Source organism: Ascidia mentula, chromosome 5 (genome assembly GCF_947561715.1).
Source record: "Ascidia mentula chromosome 5, kaAscMent1.1, whole genome shotgun sequence".
Taxonomy (NCBI): Eukaryota; Metazoa; Chordata; class Ascidiacea; order Phlebobranchia; family Ascidiidae; genus Ascidia; species Ascidia mentula.
Window position 1 is genome coordinate 16,807,157 of NC_138570.1, and position 27,541 is coordinate 16,834,697.

General features: G+C 38.6%; 3 protein-coding genes and 2 pseudogenes across 3 annotated transcripts; 3 read left to right on the plus strand and 2 right to left on the minus strand.

Moving 5' to 3' along the window:
- The first annotated feature begins 6,412 nt into the window (after positions 1-6,412).
- Positions 6,413-10,862, plus strand: LOC145903063 (uncharacterized; annotated as a pseudogene).
- A 932-nt stretch (positions 10,863-11,794) lies between these two features.
- LOC145903452 (uncharacterized) lies at positions 11,795-13,439 on the minus strand. Its single transcript, XM_082991532.1, has one exon. The coding sequence runs from the start codon at positions 13,352-13,354 to the stop codon at positions 12,434-12,436; it is 921 nt and encodes a 306-aa protein (XP_082847658.1). The 5' UTR covers positions 13,355-13,439; the 3' UTR covers positions 11,795-12,433.
- A 3,593-nt stretch (positions 13,440-17,032) lies between these two features.
- Positions 17,033-17,638, plus strand: LOC145903064 (lysozyme g pseudogene; annotated as a pseudogene).
- A 4,017-nt stretch (positions 17,639-21,655) lies between these two features.
- LOC145903066 (uncharacterized) lies at positions 21,656-24,678 on the plus strand. The gene is made up of 2 exons (XM_082991151.1): positions 21,656-23,738; positions 23,861-24,678. Exons 1-2 carry the CDS (start codon positions 21,656-21,658, stop codon positions 24,676-24,678), a joined length of 2,901 nt encoding a protein of 966 aa, XP_082847277.1.
- A 1,834-nt stretch (positions 24,679-26,512) lies between these two features.
- Positions 26,513-27,541, minus strand: LOC145903067 (uncharacterized protein F54H12.2-like). The gene has a single exon (XM_082991152.1). It carries the CDS (start codon positions 27,539-27,541, stop codon positions 26,513-26,515), a length of 1,029 nt encoding a protein of 342 aa, XP_082847278.1.

Here is a 27,541-nt window from a genome sequence, read left to right on the forward strand (position 1 = left end):
GGGAGCAGTTAAAGTAGTTATCTCGATTATAAATTTGGCCAGAATCCCTACTCAAGGATCGGGACTAACAGAAAATCACAAATTGAACATACTTTCTGTGATTCATTTTTCCACAAAATCTAACTCAATATTTGGGTAGTTTTTCCGCTACATATTCAACAGCACCCTCTCCCAATTTACTGCCTGACTAATAACCCTGAAAACCATAGTAAAACTGCCCCAAACACGCTGAAAATTGCCCTGGCAACAGCCTGTTCATCTGCGCTCATTCAACCAAAACACTGGCGCCCATGCATGACCCATTGCATTGTTACACACAATTTTACTCTGTTACGCAGGACAGAGTTCGAGAAGGGCATTTCCCAACCAAGCAAGTCTTTTCCATAGAAATACAGAGATGCGGCCTGAATAATGGTTATGAGTTCGAATCATAAGCTTTTTCCAAACAGATGTTCTTAACCCTCTATGGACAAAATTATTAAATTTAAAGAAAAAAATAATTTGGTGTGGCAATCAGAGACTTATATAGCCTACCTGCATAAGAAATATTTGTAATTTGGGGTGGGGAGTTCGGGGTTTTTTAAATTGGAAAAATTTGTCACACTGGTCCATTAAAGGACATATTTCAATGAAAAAAAATAATTCCTGTAGTTCTAAAATAGTAAAATGACCTTGAAAATCGAACGAAAACTAATACAACACTTGAGGTACTATATATTATAATTATTATGTTTGTTTATTTGCATTACCGTATTTTACGGACCATAAAGCGCACCCGATTATAAGGCGCACTGTCAATAAATTGCTTTGATTAGTTTTTTGTTCATACATAAGGCGCACCGGGCTATAGAACGCAACGTATTTTAAGGAGTATGGGTTACCGTATAAAGCTCATTAATAAAAGTTTACTTGTTACGTAATAAATGTAAGCAAGTCACAATAGTACAATGAGCAAAAGAAAAAATGAGCCTAGTGAATATCACAGTTGCTTTTACCGTAGTTTATTGTGTGAGACGGTGGTTTATTTATATAATAATAGTATCGGTACTGGTTTTGAGTGTAGGCAATTAAGCACTACTTGATCCATACATTAGGTGCACCGGCTAATAAGGCGCAATTATGAGGAAAAAAAGGATTTAAGTTGCGCCTTATGGTCCGTAAAATACGGTAATTTTTATTTCTTTGTCATGTGCAGTCATGCATAGCATTTCAAAATGCATATATGAAACTTGGATTTGCCACAAGTAAACAAAAGTACCCAAGAAAAATTAAATGTTTATAATCCAATTGCCAAAGCATCCATTAGCAAATCAACCATCTAGTGATTGAAATCATATACAGAAGTGGAAAAATGTTATGCTAGTATTTTCCACCAAGTTGTATTCTGCTCAGCCCAATGTGAAAGTCCAATCAATTGACTCCCACCATGAATGGGTGTAATTTAGAAAATGTCGAGGTTTCAGTTATGAATTCATATGCTGAATCAATAATGGCATAATCATTTGAGTAATACTCAAACCAGTATAACACTATAGTCAAATGGGGTAATTATCGGACGTTTTTCACAAACGTTGCAAATTTTGACATTACATCTAGAGTTATTTCGTTTTGCTTTGGGTTGGGTAAAACCTTATACATCCCTTCAAAAATGAAAGTAGCAGTCACTTGCAACTATGTTGGCAGATATTTAAGGTTTTTACTGTCCATAGTTAAATCGAATCCAAAATACTGCATAATATTCTGTTTTTGCTGGTTGCATAATAGAGTAATTGACTGTTTTCGAAGGTCTGCATGAGTGTAATAATCCCAAAATTATGTTACATGCCATTGAAGTAATATTTATCAACAGGAAATAGGTGAGCAATTAATGTAATTAAATTTAAGGAAAAGTTACAAAACTAAATCCTATTATTAAATTTTAAATTAAAATTTGGATTTGAATAGCTTAGAATTTGAATCATCCAAACTTGTTATTTTGATTTACCCACATCCCACATCCCTATATTGCATTAATTCTGGTTGTAACCACTCAAAACAGTTGGTACTATGATATTAATACAGAGTGTCAGTGTCTAACAATTATCCCTGAATGTAAAAATGTGCATGGGGAAAATATATGATGCATTTTTGTAAGAGGACAGACTAGGTAGAGGTTTGAGTTTAACCTTCATTGAAAACTTTAGGGTTTGACCTGCCAGTGTTTCCTAAATGAAATTTCAAATCATTAAAACACTGTTAAATGTTAACTAATTAGTATATCCACTTAGTTTGAAAAAGTTTACGTGAAATGAATCCCCCTCACAAAAAAAATCTATTTTTTATCAGTGTTTAACAGAAGAAACAACACATGGCATTTTTAACTACTGCAGGCTTCCAGCTTACCACATGCACAAGATAAAGTTTCATAGTCTTTTTCCTTTGGTAGCGTCCACTAATTACCCCATAACTTTAACTGTCCTACAATTACCCAACTGACTAACTATATGTATTTGATTTAACATAGAAACTGCTAAACTAAGCTCTGCTCATCATCAAAATTAGAATATTTTCCGACAAGTCATCATCAATTTTACTATTATCATCCCCCATAGACCTACCACACCATTTGCTACCATCAATTGACCTTACATTTACTGTATATAATGGGAAATATTCCCAATTTAAGAGCAAAGTCATTAACTTTTATATCCATTACAAAATATCACCTAATGGACCGCATCATCAAATTTGTTACATTGACAAAAATTTCCATAAAATCCTAAAATAACATATCTGACCAAAAATCGTCGGTATTTACTTCAATGAAATCTATGCCCACATGCATGATTTTTTTCTACTCACTAACTTAAAAGTAAAGCTTTCAAATACAACCGCCAACCTACAACAACAACAAATCATTTACCAAAACACAGTTTTCGAAAACTACCGCCGTTCACACTATCGAAGTTAACCATAACAGTGTTTCCAATTGCAAAATTTGCGTTCTTTGAAACGTAAAGAATGAGATATTCTTGATCGGCGCTCAAAAATATTTGTTAAGGGTGTGTTCATGGCATGTATTCTAAACGTTACCAATTTGTCACTAATGTCAATATAAGGATAAGCATATAACTGATGGCAACAATTCACTTATAATGTTTTTTTTTTTTTCATTTCACATATGCTTTGTTTGATTGCCTAAATTTGTGGATGCTTTATCACATATGTTGTGCACGGTTTCTCTCCTGCATTGGTTGTGAAAAACGTGGAAGATTTGAGTGCTTGTCTGGGCAAGTATGTTTAAGCAAAACTTAATCTTGAAAGGTTTGTCAGCATTGTGTATCTGGACGTGTGCGACCAGGCTCCATTTTGTGTCGAGAGCTTGATTACACACGTTGCACTAGTATGGCTTCTTTCCAGTTTGAATACCTTTGAGCGTTTTGACATGGGCATTTGTTGGTCAAATCTTTTCACAAATTTCGCATCTGAAAGGTTTCACTTCAGTGTGAACATTTACATATCTGCCCAATTCGCGTTTTTTTCAACGCTTTTAAACGAAATGAGCACATGAAGGAATTTTCTCCAAAGTGCACACCATGTGTACGACATTTGACATCTGAATTTAACAGGAAACATTTAATGCAAAAAAATCTCATCTTAAAGGTTTTTGTTCTGTGTGAATTCTAATATGTGGGTTTACATCGCACTTTCTTCAGAGCATCTTTGAGCAAAAAGATCATTGAATAGTTTACTCTTTGGTAAGAGTCGATATTAGACTTGAAATCTGAAACTTGAAAGTTTTAGAATCATCATACACATATGTCACATAAAATAATCTATATAATAAATTTTCGTGGGTATAGTATATTGTAGCGTATCTGTTATGTCATTTATGAGTCTCGAATCGGTCTTAACAATATTATTTATGATTGATGGAAATCCCATTTGATTAGCGCATTTGACATTAGATCGCACGTGAGTTCTAATTGTTGTGTTTTCCTAACCTGACTTTACTTAACTCTCGATGCAAACATTACCCAATATTTATTTACCACGAACAATTTTGGATACGAAATTAACATGCGCAATTATACCAACGCCAAACTGAGTGAATTTACGAACTGAGGAGAGCACAGTACCGCTGCACTGCCCCGCTCCGCCTCAGCTAAACACACACGGAAAGTTTCATTATTTAAAACCGGAGAGAAACAAAGCGAACGAAGTGTCGTGAAAGAAAGGCGATTCAAGAACTAACGGTCAGCGAACAGTTAACAAAAGACGCACTCTCACACAAAACAATGAACGACTTCTCTAAGGCGACACATTTAAACTGGCCAATGAAATCACATAAAAACACAGCTGTTGCCTAGAAACTAGTAACGAGATCAAATCACGTGAGAAAGCAACCGTTGCTATACATTTTGAAATGAGATGCTCGACAAGACGCTACCTATAGAATGCCTTTACACAAAAAACCCATGGAAAGAGATTCCGGACGTTGATGACGAAACTGGCTGTTATGTGACCACAGTTCATATTTCCAAGAATGCAAACGTTGCTATGTAACGTAAAATTACGTTACATATATGTGCATGTTTTCTTCGTCGTAATACATCTTCTGTCAACTATTTGTGTCAGAAACTGTTGTGTTATAGATTGACAAACGATATCACTAGTTAAAGGAGATTGGAATTCTCTGACCCACGTACTCCAAGGCACACATATCCTGATCAACTTTATTGTTCAAGTCCAGGTAAAATTCCCCACCTGGAGTCTTGATCAGCAACTGCAAGGCGGAATTGCTGCTTACAACTTTGGCATTTGCAACGTTCGACCCTAGGATAAACTGGATAAAGGAACAAACCATAATGATTACTCCAATGATGTCGTTGCCAGGTGTCATTTTTTTCGCAAAAATGGATACAATTAGAGAATATTTGTCGAGTGCATAAGTCTTTGTTTGTGAGAAAATTTGTGTGATTGAACATGTCGATAAAAACTTGGTTCAATTTTGCAAACTATCGGTTGTAAATTTGGAAATCAGTTCTGTAATTTTCACATTGTCAATGCTGTCAAATTAAACGCATGTAAATAACAAAAATATTTTCGCAATTTGATCTTCTTTGTCAAGACCCAGTCTTTGAATGGATAATGCGTGCGATTTTCTATTTGATGATGACGCAAAAAATTAATATTATTGAACCAATGTGGTGAGCAAAAAATTCGTTGCAGTATCAAAACAAACAACTGCGGGTGGCAATAAAGCGAGGGCATGGATGCTTTGACTTGATACAAAATACGGAAACAATCAACTAAAATTGTATGAATATAAATCGTTTAACTGTATAACCCAACGCTGCATACGGTGTTGTGATGTGTCGTCCGGGTAATTACGGTGATGTTACAGTACAAACTTTAATCTCGAAACAAATAGTTGTTTTTTGCACACTTGTTTATAGGCTTATGGCGACCGCACTGTTCGCCTGCGCATTGAAGTGTGCACTGCCTTCTTCTTGTGTCGACGTTACTTCAACGTGTGTTTTGTGTTGCTTACTCTTGCTACACTGCACAACTTGCTAAATGGTTTAATATAGCCGATCAACCAGTTATTGGTGACCCCGAAACTCCAAATACCTTGTTTGGAGATCATGCGTGCGTGCGTCGAAAATTTGCGGTTACCACAGGACCAACACGACACACTAAACTACCGATATCAGTAATAGGTGGGTCTGAAGGCACACTCCAATATCAAACGTGTCTGCTTAAGATTCTTTGAACATTTTGACCTTTTTTATTGAACATTTTTTAGCAAAACATTACACAGGTTAAACATCGGTGTGAGTTAGAATATATGTTTTTTGATTTCTATGCTAAACACATTGATAAGGTTTCTCTGGAAAATACTAAAACCCGGTCGGCTAATTTAGCACCAACTCCTGGGGTGCGTCACAATCACTACGTCACTGTCGTCCGACTGTTACATCACAAATGTGATTGCTGCGGTTTTATATCTGAAGGCTGTGTGTAGTGACACGTCAGACAAGTTTGGACTGTTTGCGTTTGGTCTACTCCTTTTCGTGGTTTTATTTAGTTTCGACCGACTCGATCTACGAAAATGCGAAGGTAAATTGTGCAAATTTCCTTTACTTTCTAACTTCTATTTTTGTCGAAAAATTTACTTTAGTGTCCGTTGTGAAGAGTTCATTGACGATTTGGACTTTAAACATTGCAATGTGGTGCAAAAGGTTTGCAAGCACTTTCAAATTGTTGTTTAGGAAATTCTGCAAAAATAATTATATTTGTAAAATTTTTTAATTTTCCCATTTTACAGCAGAAATGCTTGTTTCTGAAATAAAGTTACAGGCCATTTTTTCCTCAATTTCAATCAATTCTACTTCACCAGTGGTATGAATCTAAACATGAAGCTGTAACAATGCTACATCAGTTTCAAAAATCTTTTGCACTAACTTTGAAAGACCCCTCTGTCAAATCACATGGTAAGATATTTATTTCACTTCAATGTAGGCAAACTATTTATTTTTTGTCACAGACTTGCATAAAAGCTCAGTACACTGGAATGATGCTGGCATCCCTTACATTATTGCCCATTCTGATTGCTACGAATCTTTGTGGCACTTTGACAGAAATCAGATTGGTGCTAACAGCTTGTATCAGTATAAAATTACAATATCTGAGGTTTTTCTTTTTTCCAAGTTTCAGAATGTGGTGAGTATGTGTTTGTTATTTGACTGCAGATGATTGGTTTGCTATTATATCTTGCATTTAGAACAAGAGAACGAAGTATTTCATGGAAAAGACTAGTAAAGCAATTAGAAAAGTCATTAATTTGAGAGATACAGGTTTATCACAGGAAACCAAACATTTAGTAAATCTGGTTAAGACTGAATTCAAACCAGAAAATGAAATAAACAACATGGTTAGTTAAGTTGTTTTTTCTCAGAAATAGTTCTCATGGGTAACTGTTTTTACTTTGTTTTAGCAAAGTGCCATAAAAACATCACATGCAGATACTGGGCAAAACTTGCAGGTTGTTCAATTTAAGTGTATAGTGTACAGCTGTTAGTTATCAAAGTAATTTTACAGTGGGCTAGTTCTATTGACGAAGCAAATATGTTAGTTGAGAAATTTGAAGTTTCGACATTGGCAAAATTCATTACTTTAACAAAGAAATCCTATGGTATGGCACTTTTTCAGGAAATTGTTACTTCTCTGATCTTTACACAATAAGTTTTTGATTATGCTTTTTGTTTCTGTAGACATTTCAAAAAGCCGCATTCGTTGGGACAATAGCTCATATACCCCCTATATCATTCTGCAAAGTAAAATCTTGGAATGCCAGCATGCAAAAGATCGCAACAAGATAAAAAATCAAATGCGTCAGGCCTCCACACCCAAACATGTATGTGTATCAAGTTAAAAATAATATGATAGCACAATGTGAAATTTACCAAGTATTTAAATTTTGTATTTAAAGTTGCAAGATCATCCGAATTCTTGCAGAAAGCGTCTGTGCATTCAAGGAACAAAAAAAAAAAAAACTGTAGTGCAACAATTTCAATCCAGAATATTGTAAAGTTTCCACAGTTTCAGGTACATAACTCTGTGCATATTTTCAGTTTGTTTTTATCTGTAATAATTGTGACTATGTTTTCAATAGATCTCATCACAGTGTATGACTAAAATGAACACAATGAGTGTCATAATAAAAGATTTGCTTCAAAGTAATGATAAGCACTTAATAAAGGAACAAGCATGTAGTATTTGCTTTCCCGCAAAGGATGACCACACAGGCCATGTTATAGGAGAAGTAAGAACGTTTTCAAATATTTTAACCCAAGGCTTTGTAAATGATTTTGCATATTTTTCTAAGGCGGCTGGTTTCCTTCAACCTGTTGACAGAAGGTTAATTGTCAAAATAGATGAATTGGTCACAGAAGGTGTAAGCAATGTTGACGAAATTCAAAGAAGCCTTAAACATTATGTCATCCATGAACTTTTTAAAAGTAACAATCCACCCTCTACTTCAAACAGAAGATTTTTTCCAACCAAAAAGGATATTCAAAGTCATTACTACCATGCATTTTCTAAACACCGACTTGCAAAAATTGATCAAGCCAATGTTCAGTGCTTGGTAGATGAGTGGGTAAAGACTGGAGATCCTGAAGACAAAATATTCTTTCGGCCGTATGTTGCTGGCACTGAAACAGAAGTAGTTGGTGGAGAAACAGGACCTGTCATTAAATCAGAAAAAAACATGCTGTTTATCCATCAGTTTGCTTGGCAGCGCAGACTGCTTCTGCGCTATGGCCAAGACATTTGTTTGATGGATGCAACATACAAGACATCCAAATATGCACTTCCATTATTTTTCCTCTGTGTGAAAACCAATGTTGGGTACCAAGTTGTGGCTAGCTTTATAACACAAAATGAACGGCAATTAGACATTGAAGAAGCACTGACCGTATTAAAACAATGGAATCCTGAATGGAATCCTTCATATTTTATGGTTGATAAATGTGATGCTGAAATCCATGCGATTGAAAGCATTTTTTCTGGTATACGTATTCCATGTAATGTCTCGAATGAAATTTATACTCAACGTCAAAACTCAACTAAATTTTAGATACCCATGTCCTCATTTGCGATTTTCATCGAGAACAAGCATGGGAGCGATGGGTAAAAAAATCTGAAAACCAAGTCGGTTCAGACAAGGATGAAGTTCTGTCTCTTATGAGAGGGGTTGCTAGTGCTGAATGTGAAAATAGCTACAACAGGGCACTGCAACTCTTTCAATCAAGTTCAGTTTGGAAAAACAATATAAAACTGCAAAAGTATTTCACAAACATTTGGCTCAAACAAAAAGAAGTATTGATATGAGAATAATGTATATCTTAGAGTGTAAACTCAACTAATAAATTTTTTTTTCAGCAATGGCTGTGGCTCTACAGGGCAGACAAGTTAAAAGTCTTGATTCGCACGAACAACGGTGTTGAGAGACAGAACCGTGTATTGAAAGAATGTCATGTGCGATTTAGGACAGACAAATCATTATCTGGCCTAATCACAATTTTACACAAGGAGTTTCTACCTAATGCATATGAGAAGTAAGTAGCCTTTCAAAACCTGTTGTGAAGTGGCAATTAAAATTATTCTACATTATTTTTCAATTCTTTTTTTTTAGATACAAGCAAGAAAACTTAAGATCTTCTGACAATTACAGAAGTTACAATGTAGAGGTTCCAAGTTTTCTTCGAAATCGACCAAAAAAGGTGGTAAAACATTGCGTTAAGCGTATAGGAGAGGCTGCAAACATTCAGCCAAGTTCAATATGCAAAAGGGTAGACTGTGGTAAGGAAATGTTTACTGTGGTAAGCAGTTTATCTTCTCAAATATACACTATAAATTTGGGCAACAATAATGATTTTCCTAAGTGCACATGTGTTGATTTTTTGCACAATTTTTTACCATGCAAACATATGTTTGCAATTTTTAACAAGTATGCAGATGTTGGATGGTATAGTCTGCCAGATTGGTTCTCCAACTCTGTATACATGGTATTGGATCCAATTGTTGTGAACCCACTATCAACTGAGACTGTTACCCAATCCATGGTTCAAAATGAAGAAATCAAGTTTACCAATGCAAGTCAATCAAAACCAGAACATGAAAATACTGTGGTTACTGATAAAACCACAGGTCGCAAACAAAGCCATCAAAAGTTTGTTGATTTGATGAAGCACTTGATAGACCTCTCTTATGATGTCAGTTCCAAAGAAGTTTTGGATGAAGGCATTTCAAATATTGAATCAGTGATAGCAAAATTTTCAAATGCATGTTCTTACGATGCTGGCCTTCGAATAACTCGGTCTCCTGAGGTTAAATCTTTGAAAAGGAAGCGGAAATCAACATTCTCTGGAAAAGGCTCTCATGATGAGTTGCCTCGCAAGCGACCAAAGCCAAACCCATTTTCTTCACGAGTTGGGCAGTTTGCAAACCTAATGCGACCACTGCATCAGGTAACCACTTTGTTTCCTAAGTCCAAGACAAGTGTACAACCAAGAACACCAAAGGCGACAGCACATGTTGACCAAAATAAATCTTCTGATGGGAATTTTATGGATAAAGTAAAAAACACAAAGTTAGTGGTGCAAAAAAACATCACTGCTCATATAACAGGCTTAAATCCTTGCAGTATGGTTTTTAAGCATGGCCCTCATTCAATTTCTCTGTTGGAGTTAAAATCTTTGGATGATGCACTGCCACCAACCGAAGTTTGTGAACTTAAAAATCATGACAGCAGATTTAATGTTGGTTGGCTTTATGATGAAGTTATCAACAGCTACCTATGGCAATTAACTAACATATACCAACACACACTATATGTTTGTTCTACTGTGGCTCAAACATTACAGAGAAAGGCTTCAATCAAAAAAGTTTGGGAAGGAATCAATTTGCAGGAAAAACAAATGATTTTTATACCTTGGAACCCTTCAGGTTTTCATTGGGTTTTGCTTGCCTTTGATATCTCCAACCAAAAATTAATTTATATTGATCCTTTGACAATGCCTTGTGTAGAAACTGACAACAATGTTCAAACTGCAAAGGAAATGGTAAATTATCTCTTAACAAAAACAATTGGCTGGGAAGTTGCTTCTTTGGAAACTCCACAGAGAACAAAACAGCTTGATGGATCAAGCTGTGGAGTTATGATCTGTATGTATGCCAAATGGCTAGCAACTGGAAAAAGTCTTGAGCAAAAGGCTTGCATGGAGAGCTGTAGACTTGAAATTTTTAAAGTGATTTCTGGCAATTGCTTTAATACCCCTAATGTTGAAACAGCCATGCAAAGCATGTGCAAATGAAGGCGGCGATCATTAGAAAAATACTCTTTGTATGTGTATTGTTCAATTGTTAATCAGCATCTTAACAATTGCAAACAAAAATCAGCAAAAACATATGCCACTTTTTTGTGTAAAGGTTCCAAAACTGTAGCCAGTACAAACGCTTGGTCATCGAGTGAGGTGTATATGCCACTCTGCTGTGCGAAGGTTGCAAAACCCTAGCCAGTGCAATCGCTTGGTCATTGAGTGAGGTGTATATGCCACTCTGCTGTGTGAAGGTTGCAAAACCCTAGCCAGTGCAATCGCTTGGTCATCGAGTGAGGTGTATATGCCACTCTGCTGTGTGAAGGTTGCAAAACCCTAGCCAGTGCAATCGCTTGGTCATCGAGTGAGGTGTATATGCCACTCTGCTGTGTGAAGGTTGCAAAACCCTAGCCAGTGCAATCGCTTGGTCATCGAGTGAGGTGTATATGCCACTCTGCTGTGCGAAGGTTGCAAAACCCTAGCCAGTGCAATCGCTTGGTCATTGAGTGAGGTGTATATGCCACTCTGCTGTGTGAAGGTTGCAAAACCCTAGCCAGTGCAATCGCTTGGTCATCGAGTGAGGTGTATATGCCACTCTGCTGTGTGAAGGTTGCAAAACCCTAGCCAGTGCAATCGCTTGGTCATCGAGTGAGGTGTATATGCCACTCTGCTGTGTGAAGGTTGCAAAACCCTAGCCAGTGCAATCGCTTGGTCATCGAGTGAGGTGTATATGCCACTCTGCTGTGTGAAGGTAGCAAAACCCTAGCCAGTGCAATCGCTTGGTCATCGAGTGAGGTGGATATGCCATTATGCTGTGCTAAGGCTTTATAACCCTTTTTTACAAAAACAACAAGAAATACATCTGTTGGTTGTTTATTGGTGATATCTAAATAAAAACAACAATGTGAATGTACTTCCAGTGTCTTCTTTTCTATGTCTGCAATAGCAAAACAGAAATTTGGCTTGTAAGTTAATAAAGATATGCACTAGTGTTACAATTCAGTTACATATCATATGGGCTTTTTGGCTTCATTAATATGCACAAAAACAAAATTATATCTGGCTTGAAAGTTAATGAAGAAAGAAAAGATATTAACTTGCAATAATAATAAACATAGTTAAACCGTGTCACTGCACACAGCCTTTTAATATAAAACCTCAGCAATCACATTTGTGATGTAACAGTCGGACGACAGTGACGTAGTGATTGTGACGCACCCCAGGAGTTGGTGCTAAATTAGCCGACCGGGTTTTAGTATTTTCCGGTTTCTCTCCGGTATGCGTTAGTCTGTGAACTTTAACATGGGAGGTGGATGCGAAACACTTTTCCCCGTGTGAGTTCGAGTGTGCTTTGTTAGATTTTCTTTGAGGCTAAACACCTCTGATCAAGATATTCAATTAAAAGGTTTCTCTCCGGTATGAGTTCGTTTGTGTTTTTTGACTTTTGATGCGGTTGTGAAGCACTTTTCGCTAAAATCGCATCTGAAAGGTTTCACTCCAGTATGAGTCCGAATATGTTTGCTTAGATTTCCTTTCTGACCAAACACCTTGGAACAAAACATGCATTTTTAAGGTTTCACTCCAGTATGAGTTAGTATGTGGCGCTTGAGTGTCGATTTGGCTGTAAAACACTTTTCGCAATAATCACATCTGCAAGGTTTCTCTCCAGTATGATTCCTTATGTGTCTGCTTAGATTTCCTTTCTGACCAAACACCTTGGAACAAAACATGCACTTGTAAGGTTTCTCTCCAGTATGTGTCCGAATGTGACTGCTTAGAGTTCCTTTCGTGTTAAACCTTCGCGAACAAAATGTGCATTTGAAAGGAATCACTCCAGTGTGGGTTTGAATGTGTGCACTCAAATGTCCTTTCTGGTTGAATGCTTTCGAACAAAATGTGCATTGAAAAGGTTTTTCTCCCGTATGAGTTAGTTTGTGTTTTTTGACTTCCGATGCCGTTTTAAACGACTTTTCGCAAAAATCGCATCTGAAAGGTTTCACCCCAGTGTGAGTTAGTTTGTGGGCTTTGAGTGTCGATTTGGCTATGAAACACTTTTCGCAATATTCGCACCTAAAAGGTTTCTCTCCAGTATGAGTACGAATGTGCGAACTTAGATGTGCTCTTTGGTTGAAACCTTTCGAACAAAAATTGCATTTGAAAGGTTCCTCTCCAGTATGAGTCCGAATGTGTGAACTTAGATGTGCTTTTTGGTTGAACGCTTTTGAACAAAATGTGCATTTGAAAGGTTTCTCTCCAGTATGAGTCCGAATGTGTCTGCTTAAATTTCCACTCTGGCTGAACATTTTCGAACAAAACGTGCATTTATAGGGTTTTTCTCCAGTAGAAATTCGTTTGTGGATGTTGATGGATGCTCTTTGATGTTTTTCACGGAGAAATAGATTCTCCACTGTGTGAATGAAGTCATGCTTTTCCAGTAAATCTTTGGTTTGAAACGACTTTTCACAAATCTTGCAGTAAAAGTGTTCCATTTCTGTTTGTTTTGTGTTTTCTGCTTGAACTTCTTGCCTATAGTAGCAATGATCACACAATTCTAAGTTACAGTGTAAATGTAAATCAGTCCTATACTTTTGCTGACTACAAAGCAAAAAAAATATTTTCGCTTGTCTGGAAACAATTTGAATCGATATAATACGCCACAAAAACCACAAAAAGGTTTGTAAAAGTAAGTTATGAGTATATGCAGTTTCCTTGCCATGTTTCATGTGGCCTTTGTCAAAATACACCAAATATCTCGACAAATAACGTTACTAATTCTGTAATTACATGTTCGTACGTAGGAGTGTATCCGAGTACGTAAAAAGTTCTGCGTGTAAAGAAGTTGAAAGATGTATCAATATTTAAAGGTTAAAGTGCCAAAGGAAGAGAAAGAAGTTTTAGAGTTGCGATTAAAAGTTTTACGGAGTGGTTTTTGTCTGCAGTGGATAGTGCAGTTCGGCGATTATGAAACACACAGAAAGTGAAATGACGAGAACACAAAACGTGCCAACTTCCAAGCAGGGGGTTTAAATCTAACAAATGCACGAGGTGACAAACTGACGGTTGCAATCATTAGATAAAAATACGACTAAACAACACTTCTGAATAATGGTTGTGAGTTTTAATCATAAGCATTTTACAAACAGATGTTCTTAACCATCTATGGACAGAATTATTAAATTTAAAGAAAAAAATAATTTGGTGTGGCAATGAGAGACTTATATACCTGCGTAAGAAATATTTGTAATTTGGGGTGGGGAGTTTGGGTTTTTGAAACATGACAAATTTGTCACACTGGTCCATTAAAGGGAAAAATTTCAATGAAAAAAAAAGGAATTTCTGCAGTTTTAAAATAGTAAAATGACCTTGAAAATCGAACAAAAACTGATACAACCGTTACTGGTACTATATATTATAATTATTATGTTTGTTTATTTGCATTAATTTGTTTTTCTTTGTCATGTGCAGTCATGCATAGCATTCAAAAAAGCATATATGAAACTTGGATTTGCCACAAGTAAACAAAAGTACCCAAGAAAAGTTAAGTGTTAATCCAATTGCCAAAGCATCCATTAGCAAAACAACCATATACAGAATTGGTAAAATTTTATGCTAGTATTTTCCACCAAGTTGTATTCTACTCAGCCCAATGTGAAAGTCCAATCAATTGACTCCAACCATGAATAGGTGTGATTTAGAAAATGTCGAGGTTTCAGCTATGGACTCATATGCTGAATCAACAATGGCATAATCATTTGAGTAATACTCAAACAAGTAAAACACTATAGTCAAATGGGCTAATTTTCGGACGTTTTTCACAAACGTTGCAAATTTTGACATTACATCTAGAATTATTTCGTTTTGCTTTGTGTTGGGTAAAACCTGATACATCCCTTTAAAAATGAAAGTATCAGTCACTTGCAACTATGTTGGCAGATAATTTAAGTTTTTACTGTCCATAGTTTATTCGAATCCAAAATACTGCATAACACTCTGTTTTTGCTGGTTGCATAATAGAATAATTGACTGTTTTCGAAGGTCTGCATGAGTGTAATAATCTCTTAATACTGTTACATGGCATTGAAGCCATATTTATACACAGGAAATAGGTGAACAATTAATGATTAAATTTAAGGAAAAGTTACAAAACTAAATCCTATTATTCAATCTTAAATTAGAATTTAGATTTGAATAGCTTAGAATTTGAATCATCCAAACTTGTTATTTTGATTTACCCACATCCCACATCCCTATATTGCATTAATTCTGGTTGTAACCACTCAAAACAGTTGGTACTATGATATTAATACAGAGTGTCAGTGTCTAATAATTACCCCTGAATGTAAAAATGTGCATGGGGTAAATATTAGATGCATTTTTCTAAGAGGACATACTAGGTAGATGTTTGAGTTTAACCTTCATTGAAAATTTTAGGGCTTGACCTGCCAGTGTTTCCTAAATGAAATTTCAAATCATTAAAACACTGCTAAACTTTAACAAATTACCATATGCACTTAGTTTGAAAAAGTTTACGTGAAATGAATCCCCCTCACAAAAAATTCTATTTTTTATCACTGTTTAACAGAAGAAACAAAACATGGTATTTTTAACTACTGCAGGCTTCCAACTTACCACATGCACCAGATAAAGTTTGAGGGAACCATAGGTTTTTTCCTTTGGTAGCGTCCACTAATTACCCCATAACTTTAACTGTCCGACAATTACCCAATTGACTAACTATATGTATTTGATCAAACATACAAACTGCTCAACTAAGCTCTGCTCATCATCAAAATTAGAATAAAATATCACCTAATGAGCCGTGCCATCAAATTTGTTTCATTGACAAAAATTTCCATAAAATCCTAACAAAACATATCTGACCAAAAATCGTTGGTATCTACTTCAATAAAATCTACGCCCACATGCATGATGTGATATTTGTCAACTCACTTACTGAAAAGTAAATCTTTCAAAAACAACCACAAACCTACTACAAACAGTCATTTACCAAAACACAGTTTTCGAAAACTACAGCCGTTCCCTATGTCGGAGATAACCATAACAGTGTTTCCAATTGTAAAATTGGCGTTTTTCAAAATGTAAAGAATGAGATACTCTTGTTCGGCGCTGAAAAAACGTTTGTTAAGGGTATGTTCATGGCATGTATTCTAAACGTTACCAATTTGTCACAAATGTCAATATAAGGATAAGCATATAACTGATGGCAACAATTCACTTATAATGTTTGTTTTTTTCATTGTAGATTCGGATGTGCTTTGTTTGATTGTCTGGATTTGTGGATGCTTTATCACATATGTTGTACACGGTTTCTCTCCTGTATTGGTTGGGTAAAAACGTGGAAGGATCGAGTGCTTTTCTGGGCAAGTTTGTTTAAACAAAACTTACTCTTGAAAGGTTTATCAGCATTGTGTATCCGGACGTGTGCGACCAGGCTCCATTTTGTGTCGAGAGCTTGATTACACACGTTGCACTTGTATGGCTTCTTTCCAGTTTGAATACCTTTGAGCGTTTTGACATGGGCATTTGTTGGTCAAATCTTTTCACAAATTTCGCATCTGAAAGGTTTCACTTCTATTTGAATGTAAACATATCTGCCCAATTCGCGTTTTTTTTTCAACGCTTTTAAACGAAATGAGCACATGAAGGAATTTTCTCCAAAGTGCACACCAAGTGTACGACTTTTGACATCTGAATTTAACAGGAAACATTTGATGCAAAAAATCTTCATCTTAAAGGTTTTTATTCTGTGTGAATTCTAATGTGTGGGTTTACTTCGCACTTTCTTCAGAGCATCTTTGAGCAAAAATATCATTGAATAGTTTACTCTTTGGTAAGAGTCGATCTGTTGTCTTCAAATGTTGCCAATTTTCTGAATTTTCAGGTTTTGAGTTTTGGTTTGCATTCGTGTTTTTTTTTTAATACAAACTAACATTGTTACTTAGGATATACAAAAAGTGACAAAATAACTTACGACGAGTTGTTTCGCTTCAATTACTTTAGCAGTTTGTATTTACTGTGGTTCGAACAGCATGGGGTTGATTACTTTAATTAGGAAGCCAAAGCTACTACCATCAAGCCGGCGTATTCGAAATATCTTCTTAAGAGTGGTCACCATATAAGCTTTTGGCTTGCTGCCTTGTATTAAAATGTCTTCAACAGATCTTACCACAATAAACGTATACAAGTCAATCATACTAACGGCAGCCACAAGCAGTTACATGGATTCCTCTATCATAGCAGGTATATTAATCGCCCCCACAGTATGATGCTGTTTGCATTTACCATGACACACCACACGTTCGCAGTGGTTAAAGGGAAAACAATCATAAGGTCGATGTGTGTTGAAATTTGCATTGGAAATGTTTTCATGTTTCAGGAATCATCAGTCGTTAAAGTCTGGCCGGAATAGCTTTGGTGAACGGTTGGGGTGACCATGGAAACGCCTGGGGTTTTGATGAACAAGCAACTATATGTTATAGATTGACAAACGATATCACAAATTAAAAGATTGGAATTCTATGACCCACGTACTCCAAGGCACACAGATCCTGATCAACTTTATTGTTCAAGTTCAAGCAAAATTCCCCACCTTGGGAGTTGATCAGCAACTGCAAGGCGGAATTGCTGCTTACAACTTTGGCATTCGCAACGTTCGCTCCTGGGACAAACTGGATAAAGGAACAAACCATAATGATTACTCAAATGATGTCGTTGCAAGGGCTCAGTTTTTTCGCCAGAATGGATACAATTAAATAATATTTGTCGAGTATATAAGTCTTTGTTTGTGAGAAAATTTGTGTGATTGAACATGTCGATTTAACTCTTCGATTTAGCAAGTTATCGGTTGCAAATTTCGAAATCACGACTGTAATTTTAACATTGTCGATGCTGTCAAACTAAACGCGTGTAAACAAAGCTTCCAGAACACAAAATATCTGAGTCAACCTCCGAAAGTGATTGTGGCCGTTTCTTCTTAAAATATAGTTTTAATAATGGGAAATTGATTGGAGTAGAATTTCAATAAACGGAAACCATTCCCAATAGAATGTGTTTACACAATGTGAGTAGTATAGGCTCGCCATGAAGATGCAGCAATAGTTCCTCGGATGTAGGTCTTCCTCCGATAAGGTCCTTGGCTCCGAAAAATGTCCCCCTCCTCCTATCAGATCTTTAGCTCCGAGCCCGCTTCTCCGCTAAAATAGAGCCCTTTTAGCTTTCGGGCTTCACGCTTTCGGGCTTCCGCAAGAGTTCTGAGAAAGTCGGGTGTGTGTGTGAGAGGCATGTGGTTTGAGAATTAAAGATAAATTTGTGTGATATTAGACTAAAATTAGAGCTTTTTTTCCGCCACTGTGTGTAGGTGAGAATAAATGTTAACCAGTGGGGAGTGTTCAATTCTCTAATGCAGTGTGATTTCATCGGTGTTTAACAGGTAAGTTTCGTAACATGTTTTTTAGGTCAATCGTTGTGATCGCTTTCACATGATGGTGTAATATGTTTTCTTGAAAGAATATGCGGTTGTCCCTGGCTTTGTGGCGGAAGGAATTGAAAGGAGTATGTTAATTTCTAAGCTGTTGAGTGTTTTCGTGCTTATTAATTTTGAAAGCATGCGTGTGACATTTTCAAAACTGTCAAGTGTTTTTCCCGCGCAACTACCTCTCCCCTGTTGAACAGGAATGTTTTTCTTTTAGGGGGAAAAATAGGGTTGTGTCATTCCACCTACTGGAAGTTGGATGAATTTATGGCGATGTAGCAATGGCGTTATCATCCCCAAGCTGTTTCGCGGGAAGTGGTGAAACCCGTTATCAATAGCCTTCTGAATCCCTTCCTTGTTTAGATTCACGTATGTGTTATTGTTGGAAAATAGTGTTTTATCATTCATACTACCGGGAATTTAGATTGATTTCTTGCTTTGTTCACAACCGATTTCACATTAGCTAGGGAAGCCGTTCATGAGCTGTAGTTGGCGGGAGAAATCTGTTAGAAGAAGGTGATTGCACCATTTCATGGGTATGAAAGTAAACGGAAAAAAGTTCGGCTATAAAAAAAGTTTCACCACGTGTTTCGTTCAATTTGGAAGTTGGAATAAGTGCTGGTGCGTTCAGTTTTGGGTATAATGGAAAACGCACAGCGTATGATTGTTTGTCCTAATTGTCAAACGAAATTTTGGAATGAAGCACAGTTATCCAGACACGTCCTTCTCTGTGACGTCGAGAACGTGTGCGAACACTGTAAAAAAAGGTATTTTGTTACATTGTTTTGTGTTTTCTGTGTCGTTTTTTTGTTACGATATTTGTTTATGTTACAGCTTTAGTACCAAGAACAACTTAAAGCGTCACGTAAAGCAAAGTTGTACCAAGTTGCAGTATCCGCAAAAATCTCTACAAACATTTGCGAATGCTGAAACTCAGACGGAGGAAGTGGAGACAATCGACAGTCAAGCGAATGCGGCGAAATGTGTGAAACGATTGAGGTAAAATATAATTGATGAAATAAAAAAACAAAACTTATGTCTTTCGTAATGTTGTCTAGGTGTGAAAACGGACCACCGGCAGAAGAAGAACCATGTAACATTGACACCAACACTGCAAAAAAAATTAGGTTGTAAGATATTTGTGTGATTTTTTTGTCGGTTATAACAATAGTTTTTCTGTTGCGAAAGATCTGACGAAACAAAACATGGTACTTCCAGTATTGGTCAAGCTATTAATTGCTTTCACTCGGTGTTCTGCATTCTATGTATTGTGGAGTGTTTAAAAATCCATTCTCGGTCTGTGTTGAAACATTCTGACCTTCTCCGAAAAAAAAAGTTTCGTCACCGCAGCTTTCGCCGTTGCCTTGTAGCAAAAACCTTACAAAACAATGTACAACATTTTTTTTTTTTTTCCATCTATTAATTGGTGAAACTACCAAGTCGCCGAATACAGATTTTTCTGCACAGGACGTAATGTAAGAAAAAAGATTCTTTGATGGAAAAAAAAAAAAAAAATGTTGTACATTGTTTTGTAAGGTTTTTGCTACAAGGCAACGGCGAAAGCTGCGGTGACGAAACTTTTTTTTTCGGAGAAGGTCAGAATGTTTCAACACAGACCGAGAATGGATTTTTAAACACTCCACAATACATAGAATGCAGAACACCGAGTGAAAGCGTTCCTCACGAGTTCCCCGTTGAAAGGTGACAAATAAAAAAAATACATATTTTCGAAGTTTAATTCCCCTTTGTGTCGCAGTTCTGACCCCTTTTTTGTGGAATTGGGTCCAACACTACATCCTGAAACATCGGAGACTGCTGAAACAACAACTTTGATGAATCAAGAGAGGTTTGTATAAGCGCGCGCCGGATCATGCAATACAATTATTTCTATTTTGTCGTTTATTCTTACAGTCAGTTGGATGTCTCTCGGTGCTCTGAAGACTCGGAATTTACACTTTCTCAGATCATAGCCTGCGACGAACTATGGTAACCACTTGTTTGTTTGTTTTTTTGTTTTAGAACCTGAGTAAGTTTTTTTTTCTTTGGGTGGTGAAATCATCTGCTATAGGTAACTTTTTTTCTTTTTTTCCAGCGACGAAGCCTTGCGTAAAGATGAAGAGAGTGAAAATGTTGTTTCCTATTCACCCGAGACTTCAGAAGAGCGGAGAGAAGTGCAGAGGGGTAGGTGCGTGTTTTGTGTACATTCTTATCTCTGTAGCAGACCACTGAAACGGTTTGTGTTTGTTCTCAGTGGAAGAAGCGGCGAAGGAACTGGTGGAGGCGATACAGGGTTGCGATCCGTTGCGCCTTCATCCCGGTCTGACTTTGACGACCGCAGCGCTGTTATCAGCAGCCATCTGGTATCTGACAATGGGCGAGCAATCCAAAACTTCCAAAGACGAGGGAAACTGACGAGTGTTTATAATTACCGCCTTCCGCTTGACTGGGCTAGAGTTGGTGACATTGTCGATGACAAATTATCCGCAAGAAGTGAAAGATTTCGTATTAATGCTGGTTTTGGGTTTACCCTGGAAAATCACTCGGGGGAAACACGTTTTTTTCACTCGTCACCTAATAATTTCCAAGTCTTCCTAGCGCCTTATACAGTTCGCACGCGTGATGAGTTGTTAACGTTTTTCGCCGCTTTGCGAGATGTGGATGTTTCAGAAAAAGTTCGATTGGAACGACCGGATACTTCTTGGAAAGTTAAGGAGGTTTTAAACGTCACCCTGTATGTATATTATTTGTCATCGCCGCTTATTGGTCATGGTGTCGAATTGCCTCTGTACGTCGCACGAAATACAGGACTGCGTGCGCTGAACAAAACTCCCGGGATAATTTGTGCTTTTTCAGATGTCTTGCGCTGTTTTTGAACCCAAACCTTGTGAAAGGGGTTAGTACTAAAGCACGTGAACTGTGTCAACAATTCTCACAGCACGTTGAGCAAAAAAGCGCTATTTTTCCCGGTGTGACATTGGAAGACTTGCCCAATTTGGAGAATTTTTTTCAAGTCAACATAAATGTCTTTGAGTTAATGCCGGGAGAACAATCGAAATGTAAACTCAAATGGCGAAGTGTAGCCCGTCTAAGTGAGAAGCATGATCCAATTTTAAACCTCAACTTATTCCAAACCCACTTCAGTTTGATCCACGACCTAAACAGATACTGTTCAACATACTGCTGTCGGGTTTGCTTAGCTTCGTTCACACACCGTGTAAACTGTGCGCAGCACCAAGCCACCTGCACTATGCTAACGAAAGAAATTTATAAGTTTGGGTATTTTTCTTCTCCGAAAAGCATGGCCGAAAGACTTGCAGACGCCGGGGTCGTGGTTGATTTATCGATGAACATGTCCCCATTCTTCGTTTGCTTTGATTTCGAAAGTTATTTCTCTACTGCGAGTCTTCCCCCTGCGGCGCCCAAAACCAGATATGTAGCCGAACACTTACCTTTGAGTGTGTCGCTTTGTTCTTCTGTCCCGGGGTATGAAGCATCGCGGTGTTTGGTGTCGGAAGGAAGCAGTCAGGAGTTAGTCGAACGCTTTGTTGGTTACTTGCATAAAATTCGAAACGCCAGCTCAAAGATCTTGCTTCAGCGTTTTTCGGGCGTCATCAGACAGTTGGAGACAATTGTTCGAGACAGTTGTGAACGTGAAAAATGTGATCGTGAAGAGCACCCGTTGTCCAAACTGCAGAGTGACTTGAATCTTTACCTAACCAATACCACTGTGATCTCTTTCAATGGCGGTTCATATGACTTACAACTGATAAAGCGATTTTTGTTTCCCGCTTTGTTAAAAACCGATAAGATTTTGAATGTGGTGAAACGGAACAATCAATATTTGTCTATAAAAACAAGGTGTTTCGAATTTCTGGACTTGCGGAATTACGTGGCGGCAAACTGCTCATACGACAAGTTGTTGCGCGCGTTTGAATGCAAGCAACTGAAGGGTGATTTTCCTTACGAGTACATGACAAATATTGAGAGATTAAATGAAACTTGTTTACCTTCACAAGAATCTTTCTACAGTTCTCTTCATCGATCTACAATTTCAGATGAGCGTTATCAGAGCTGTTTAGAAACTTGGCGGTCTGAAGGCATGACATCACTCAAAGATTATCTCATTTGGTATAACAACCGTGACGTGGTGCCTTTTGTAGAGGTAGTTTCGAAACTCTCCAATTTTTACAAGACGCTTGGAGTAGAACCGTTTAAACAGGCTCTTTCCGTTCCCGGCGTAACTCTAATCTATTTGTTCAAAACAATGGATCCAAACATAGGAATTCCACTTTTCGGTGAAAAGCTTAAACACATTTTCAACCTGGTCCGTCAAAATATTGTCGGCGGACCAGCTATCATTTTCCATCGCTACCACGAACGCGGACTTACCGCAATACGTTCAGTGAAATACGAGGTTGAAGCTCGTCTTTGTCAAAGTGTTATTGGTTGGGACTGCAACGGATTATATGTTTGGGCTATGTCCCAGCCTCATGGGACATTGTTTTTCACGGTTCTCACCTATGAGAGCGATTCAGACCATTTTACGGTCTCCCATTCTTCCAGACACGGTCACCTTGTTCGTATATGGTTGGAATTTTGTTCAGAAAAGGACAAGGTTTTCATTCAACATCACTTCAACGGCGGGGATTCTCGTATTGGCAAGCGGAATATTCCAGTAGACGGGTATTGTCACGCGGAAAAAAGAATCCATCAGTTTTTCGGGTGCTACTATCACGGCTGTCGAGTTTGTGAACCGCGATTTTGCTTTGCAGATAAAAATAAACCGATGAGAGCTCGTGAAAAAACAGCGGAAATTACCGCTTATTTCCAACGTCTCGGTTACACTGTGGTTCATACATGGGAGTGTGAGTGGCAGGCTTTGCAGTCGCGTGACAAGACAGTTCACAAGTTCGTTGCTTCTCGCATGTTTCAGAAACTGCGCATTCCAAAGGTCAGGAATTTTGTGAACGTGCTAGAGGCTGTGCGTTCCGGTGCCCTGTTTGGACTGGTAGAGTGTGACATTTCAGTTCCTCCAGAGAAGCGAGAATACTTCAGCGAATTCTGTCCTATTTTCAAGAACATAGATGTTTCTCGTGCTGATATTGGTGAATATATGTGCGGTTTTGCAGAAAAGCATGGTATCATGTCTACCAAACGTCGCTGTTTGATTGGAAGTATTAAAGGCGAAAAGATTTTGTTGGCTACGCCTTTGTTGAGATGGTATTTGTCCCACGGTTTGGTTGTGATCCACATTTATCAAGTGATTTGCTACGAATCGAAACGCTGTTTCAAGCCGTTTGTAGACGCAGTCACGGCAGCGCGACGAACAGGGGACGTTCAACCAGATAAAAAATTGATCGGGGACACGTTTAAGCTGCTAGGTATGACTCTTGTTATGTGTTGATGTTAGTTTTGCCCACCGCTAAAAACAAATTTGTTATTTTTCTAGGTGTAATTTTTTTTAGGTTTTTTTTGTGATTACATGTGTTCTTCCGTTACCTAGGCAACTCTTCTTACGGAAAAACGCTCACCAACAAGCACAAACATATGGAAACGTTATTTCAATGTGAAAAAGACGCACAAAGTTCGATCAATTGTTCAAAATTCCGCCATCTGGAAAAAGTGAACGATGATTTGTACGAGGTCAAACTAAAGAAGAAAAGAATCTACCAAAATCTACCCATCCATATCGGTTTCAGTGTTTACCAGTACGCAAAACTACGAATGTTACAGTTCTACTACGACTTTCTCGACCGCTTTGTCGACCGTAGAAATTATGAACTCACAGTCACTGATACCGACTCGCTTTACGTCGGTTTGGCTGGAAGTACCCTGGACCAGGTGGTTAAACCGTGTTTGAAACGGGAATTTTATTCCACCTTGCACACTTGGTTCCCTTCGCCGTGTTGTGACATTCACCGATCTGAATTTATCGAAACCCGCGTTGCCAACCGCCACTTTCACCAACGACCCTGTTGCGTGCAACGCGAACGCTTCGATCTTCGCACGCCTGGTCTGTTCAAAATTGAATGGGCGGGAAGCGGTATCGTAGCCCTTCCAGCCAAAACGTACTTTTGTAAAGGTGAAAACGGCGACAAACAAACCTCAAAAGGCATTAATAAGCTCCAAAATCCGCTTACGTTTCAGCAATACCTCAACGTGCTACAAACCGGTGTGAGCGGATCGGGAAAAAACACAGGTTTCCGAGTTTTGAATCAAAGCATATTTACCTATGAACAAACTCACAGTGGGATTGGTCATTTTTACTGTAAACGTAAGGTTTTGGCCGACGGTGTATCTACCGAACCATTAGATTTGTAAACCGATGTTTGTTTGCGCTTTCTAACCGTTCTGTCTTATGCCACTTTTTGTGTGAGCGGTGTGCGTGGTGTGCGTGCGTACGTGTGTGCGTTAATAAAAGCACAAGGGAGTTTTGTACTCGATCATTTGATAAAAAAAATGCGTAACTCAGCATATCCACCAGGAGCGGATGAACGAGAGAGAGAGAGAGCGAGCGAGAAAAACAATTTACGTGGCATACAGCCGTGTGCGCGAGTTCAGCACCATCTGGACGCTGAACTATTTCGACGTCATTTCCTCCTTTTTCAGTAATAAATAAGACCGCGTGTAGCGATCTGCGGCATAGACGCAGTCCCATATACAGCCAAAGCAAACTCGTCGAAACAAAAACATGTCGTTCAATAAACGTTTGCACCCCGACACAATGGATTTCCAAAGCAAGCGACGCAGTGCAACTGAAATTCTTGCGGACATTTGCAAAAGAAAAACTCCTGCAGGTAAACAAACACCGACCTGCGTTGCAATTGTGTGTTTGTGACGTATTTTTATCTCTTCGAACAGGTTCCAGGCTACGATGTGCAACACTGTACGTGAGGTCCAAAGGAGAGTTCTTTACCCAAGATGAGCTGCGAGAGCTTGCAAAAAGCTTGTTCTCGGAGTCTCCGTATATTTTAATGACGCCAAAACCGTCCTCGGACGGTTTCTCACGTGTACAAATTGTCTACTGGGCGACTTCAACTGCTCTAGACGATTGCCTGATTGAAGACCAAGCAAAAAACATGTCTTTTGATCTGCTCTCAGATGGTATAGGTTTAAGTTTCAAGTCGAAGTCGGTATTCTCGCCTGTCGGTTATCTGACGCCGCTGATTGGAAATATAGAATCATTTGAGTTCAACTACTGCTATTCGCATCTGGTCGAGGCCTCCATTCGCGAAGAAGCCACACGCGTGGAAAACATATTCTTATCAACAGATAAAACTAAGTTGTCTCCACTCGGTGTGCCTTCGCTTTGTCGCCGGGTTTCGGATGAAGACCCATAACCCCCCTCCCTTCCTCAACCGCCCCGCCCCCCTTTTTTTAACACAAACCCCCTCCCCTCTGCTCCGCAGAGGGGGCTAAGCAGCCACTCACCGAAGGTGAGTGCTTAAAGAAGGGGGGGAAACAATGACGTCATTTTGTGTGTGTGTGTGTGTGCGGCGACTTGTATTCGAAAAATTAAACAGAGTTACAACACACTTGAAACAACGGTGTCCACCATGGCGTCATTTTTTAGCAGATCAGACGAAAACGACTTGACAATAGTGGACATGGGTAGGCCACGAGCGCGAAACAGTACAAAGTAGATACAATGTTGACCACAGGCAGCCGAAAGGGGATGTTGAACCACTTGTGAATTCCATTTCCATTCTGTGGCGTTTCTGTTTAGAAATGCGACAAACTCTTGGTGCATCGGTTTGCGTCCAAAACTATCGAAAAATTCAGCGCCATCGCCTGCATCGAAATAAATCGCCAACCAATGTGTACCTGATCGGTTACTTTTATCGGTATTTACAATGTACGCTTTTGGCGACGGGTGGTGGTTGTGGAATAAAGTTTTTAGCTCATCTCGCGCGTAAACTCCATAAAAAACAGTTCGCGTCACTTGATCCCGGAGCAACACGGATGCTATTTCATTTTCATTCATTTTCACGCAGCGTAATTGAAAAGAACATTTCTGTGCTTCGTTATTTCGATTATGCTGTCGAATTCCGCGTACACCAAAATATTTATAGAATTCGGCAGCGCCGTTCCGAAATGCGCCTCCAAACGTATATTTCCGTGTTTTACCAGTTCAAACGAGGCATCGGTCGCTTGACTAGGGGTTAGATCGAAACAGTACAGAGTAAATCCGCGGGCGTAATCGTTGAACGATATTCCGTTTCCTTCGTCCGAAAATTGCACCCCGAGACCGGTAAATAACGACAAATAACTCCTGACGTGTTGTTTTTGGTTGCAAAGGCTTTGCGGGTGTTAGTTTACCATTGTTGTATAACGCCAGGTAGTTTACGTCGAAATGTTTAAAGTGAAACGGGTTTTTTGCATAACTTCCATTGAAGGCGTCGTTGTCGACGAAGCCAACTACCACGCGTCTAGGTATCTGACCACTGAGAAATGTGTCGTGTGTGGTCGAGAGATTTCCGGCGGGGACCGAGTAAACCTGGACCGTCGCACGTGTAATCGGGTAAAGCGCGGAAGATTTCTCGAGCGCCTTGAGATGACCAAACATCACGGGGGCAGAGGGGGTAATTTTGCGCACAAACAGGCGGACGTCACGTAAGTTCGTTTTGTAATCTGATCCCGCGGCGGCCATGATAGAAAACGCGTCTTTGCTCCTGATTAATCGAATCTTCACATCAACTCCATTCAACAAAAACCGCGGTTGAAATACAACATCCAAGTGAAGTTTGCCGAACATTTGTATGTTTTGACTGTCACTCGCGCGCGTTTTACGCGTGGTGAAACCGCCGTTGCGCGCGCTTAACGTCTCAAACTGGCCCGCGGAATCGCGGTGCCACATTGCCGCTGTTAATTGAGAGGTCTTTGCATCGTTCCCAAAGTTCAGTAGTGTTTCAACGTAGGCTCTATACGCATAAGTATTACTCGCAGTTCCGTCGCCTTTCGTGATACGCGCTGTGCACAAAAGCATGAGACTCGACAGGTCGATGTAATATTCACCGGAACCGGAAATGAGAAATTCGATGGGTCCTGCGTCGTTGAGAGTGGAGAGCGGAGCGAATTTAACCCAAGTCGATTGTTCGACACTGACCTGAGTCGGTTTGATCGCGAACAAGTCAAGTTCGCTTTTAGTGCATTTTCCAGAATGTTGGTTTATGAGACTGCCCAT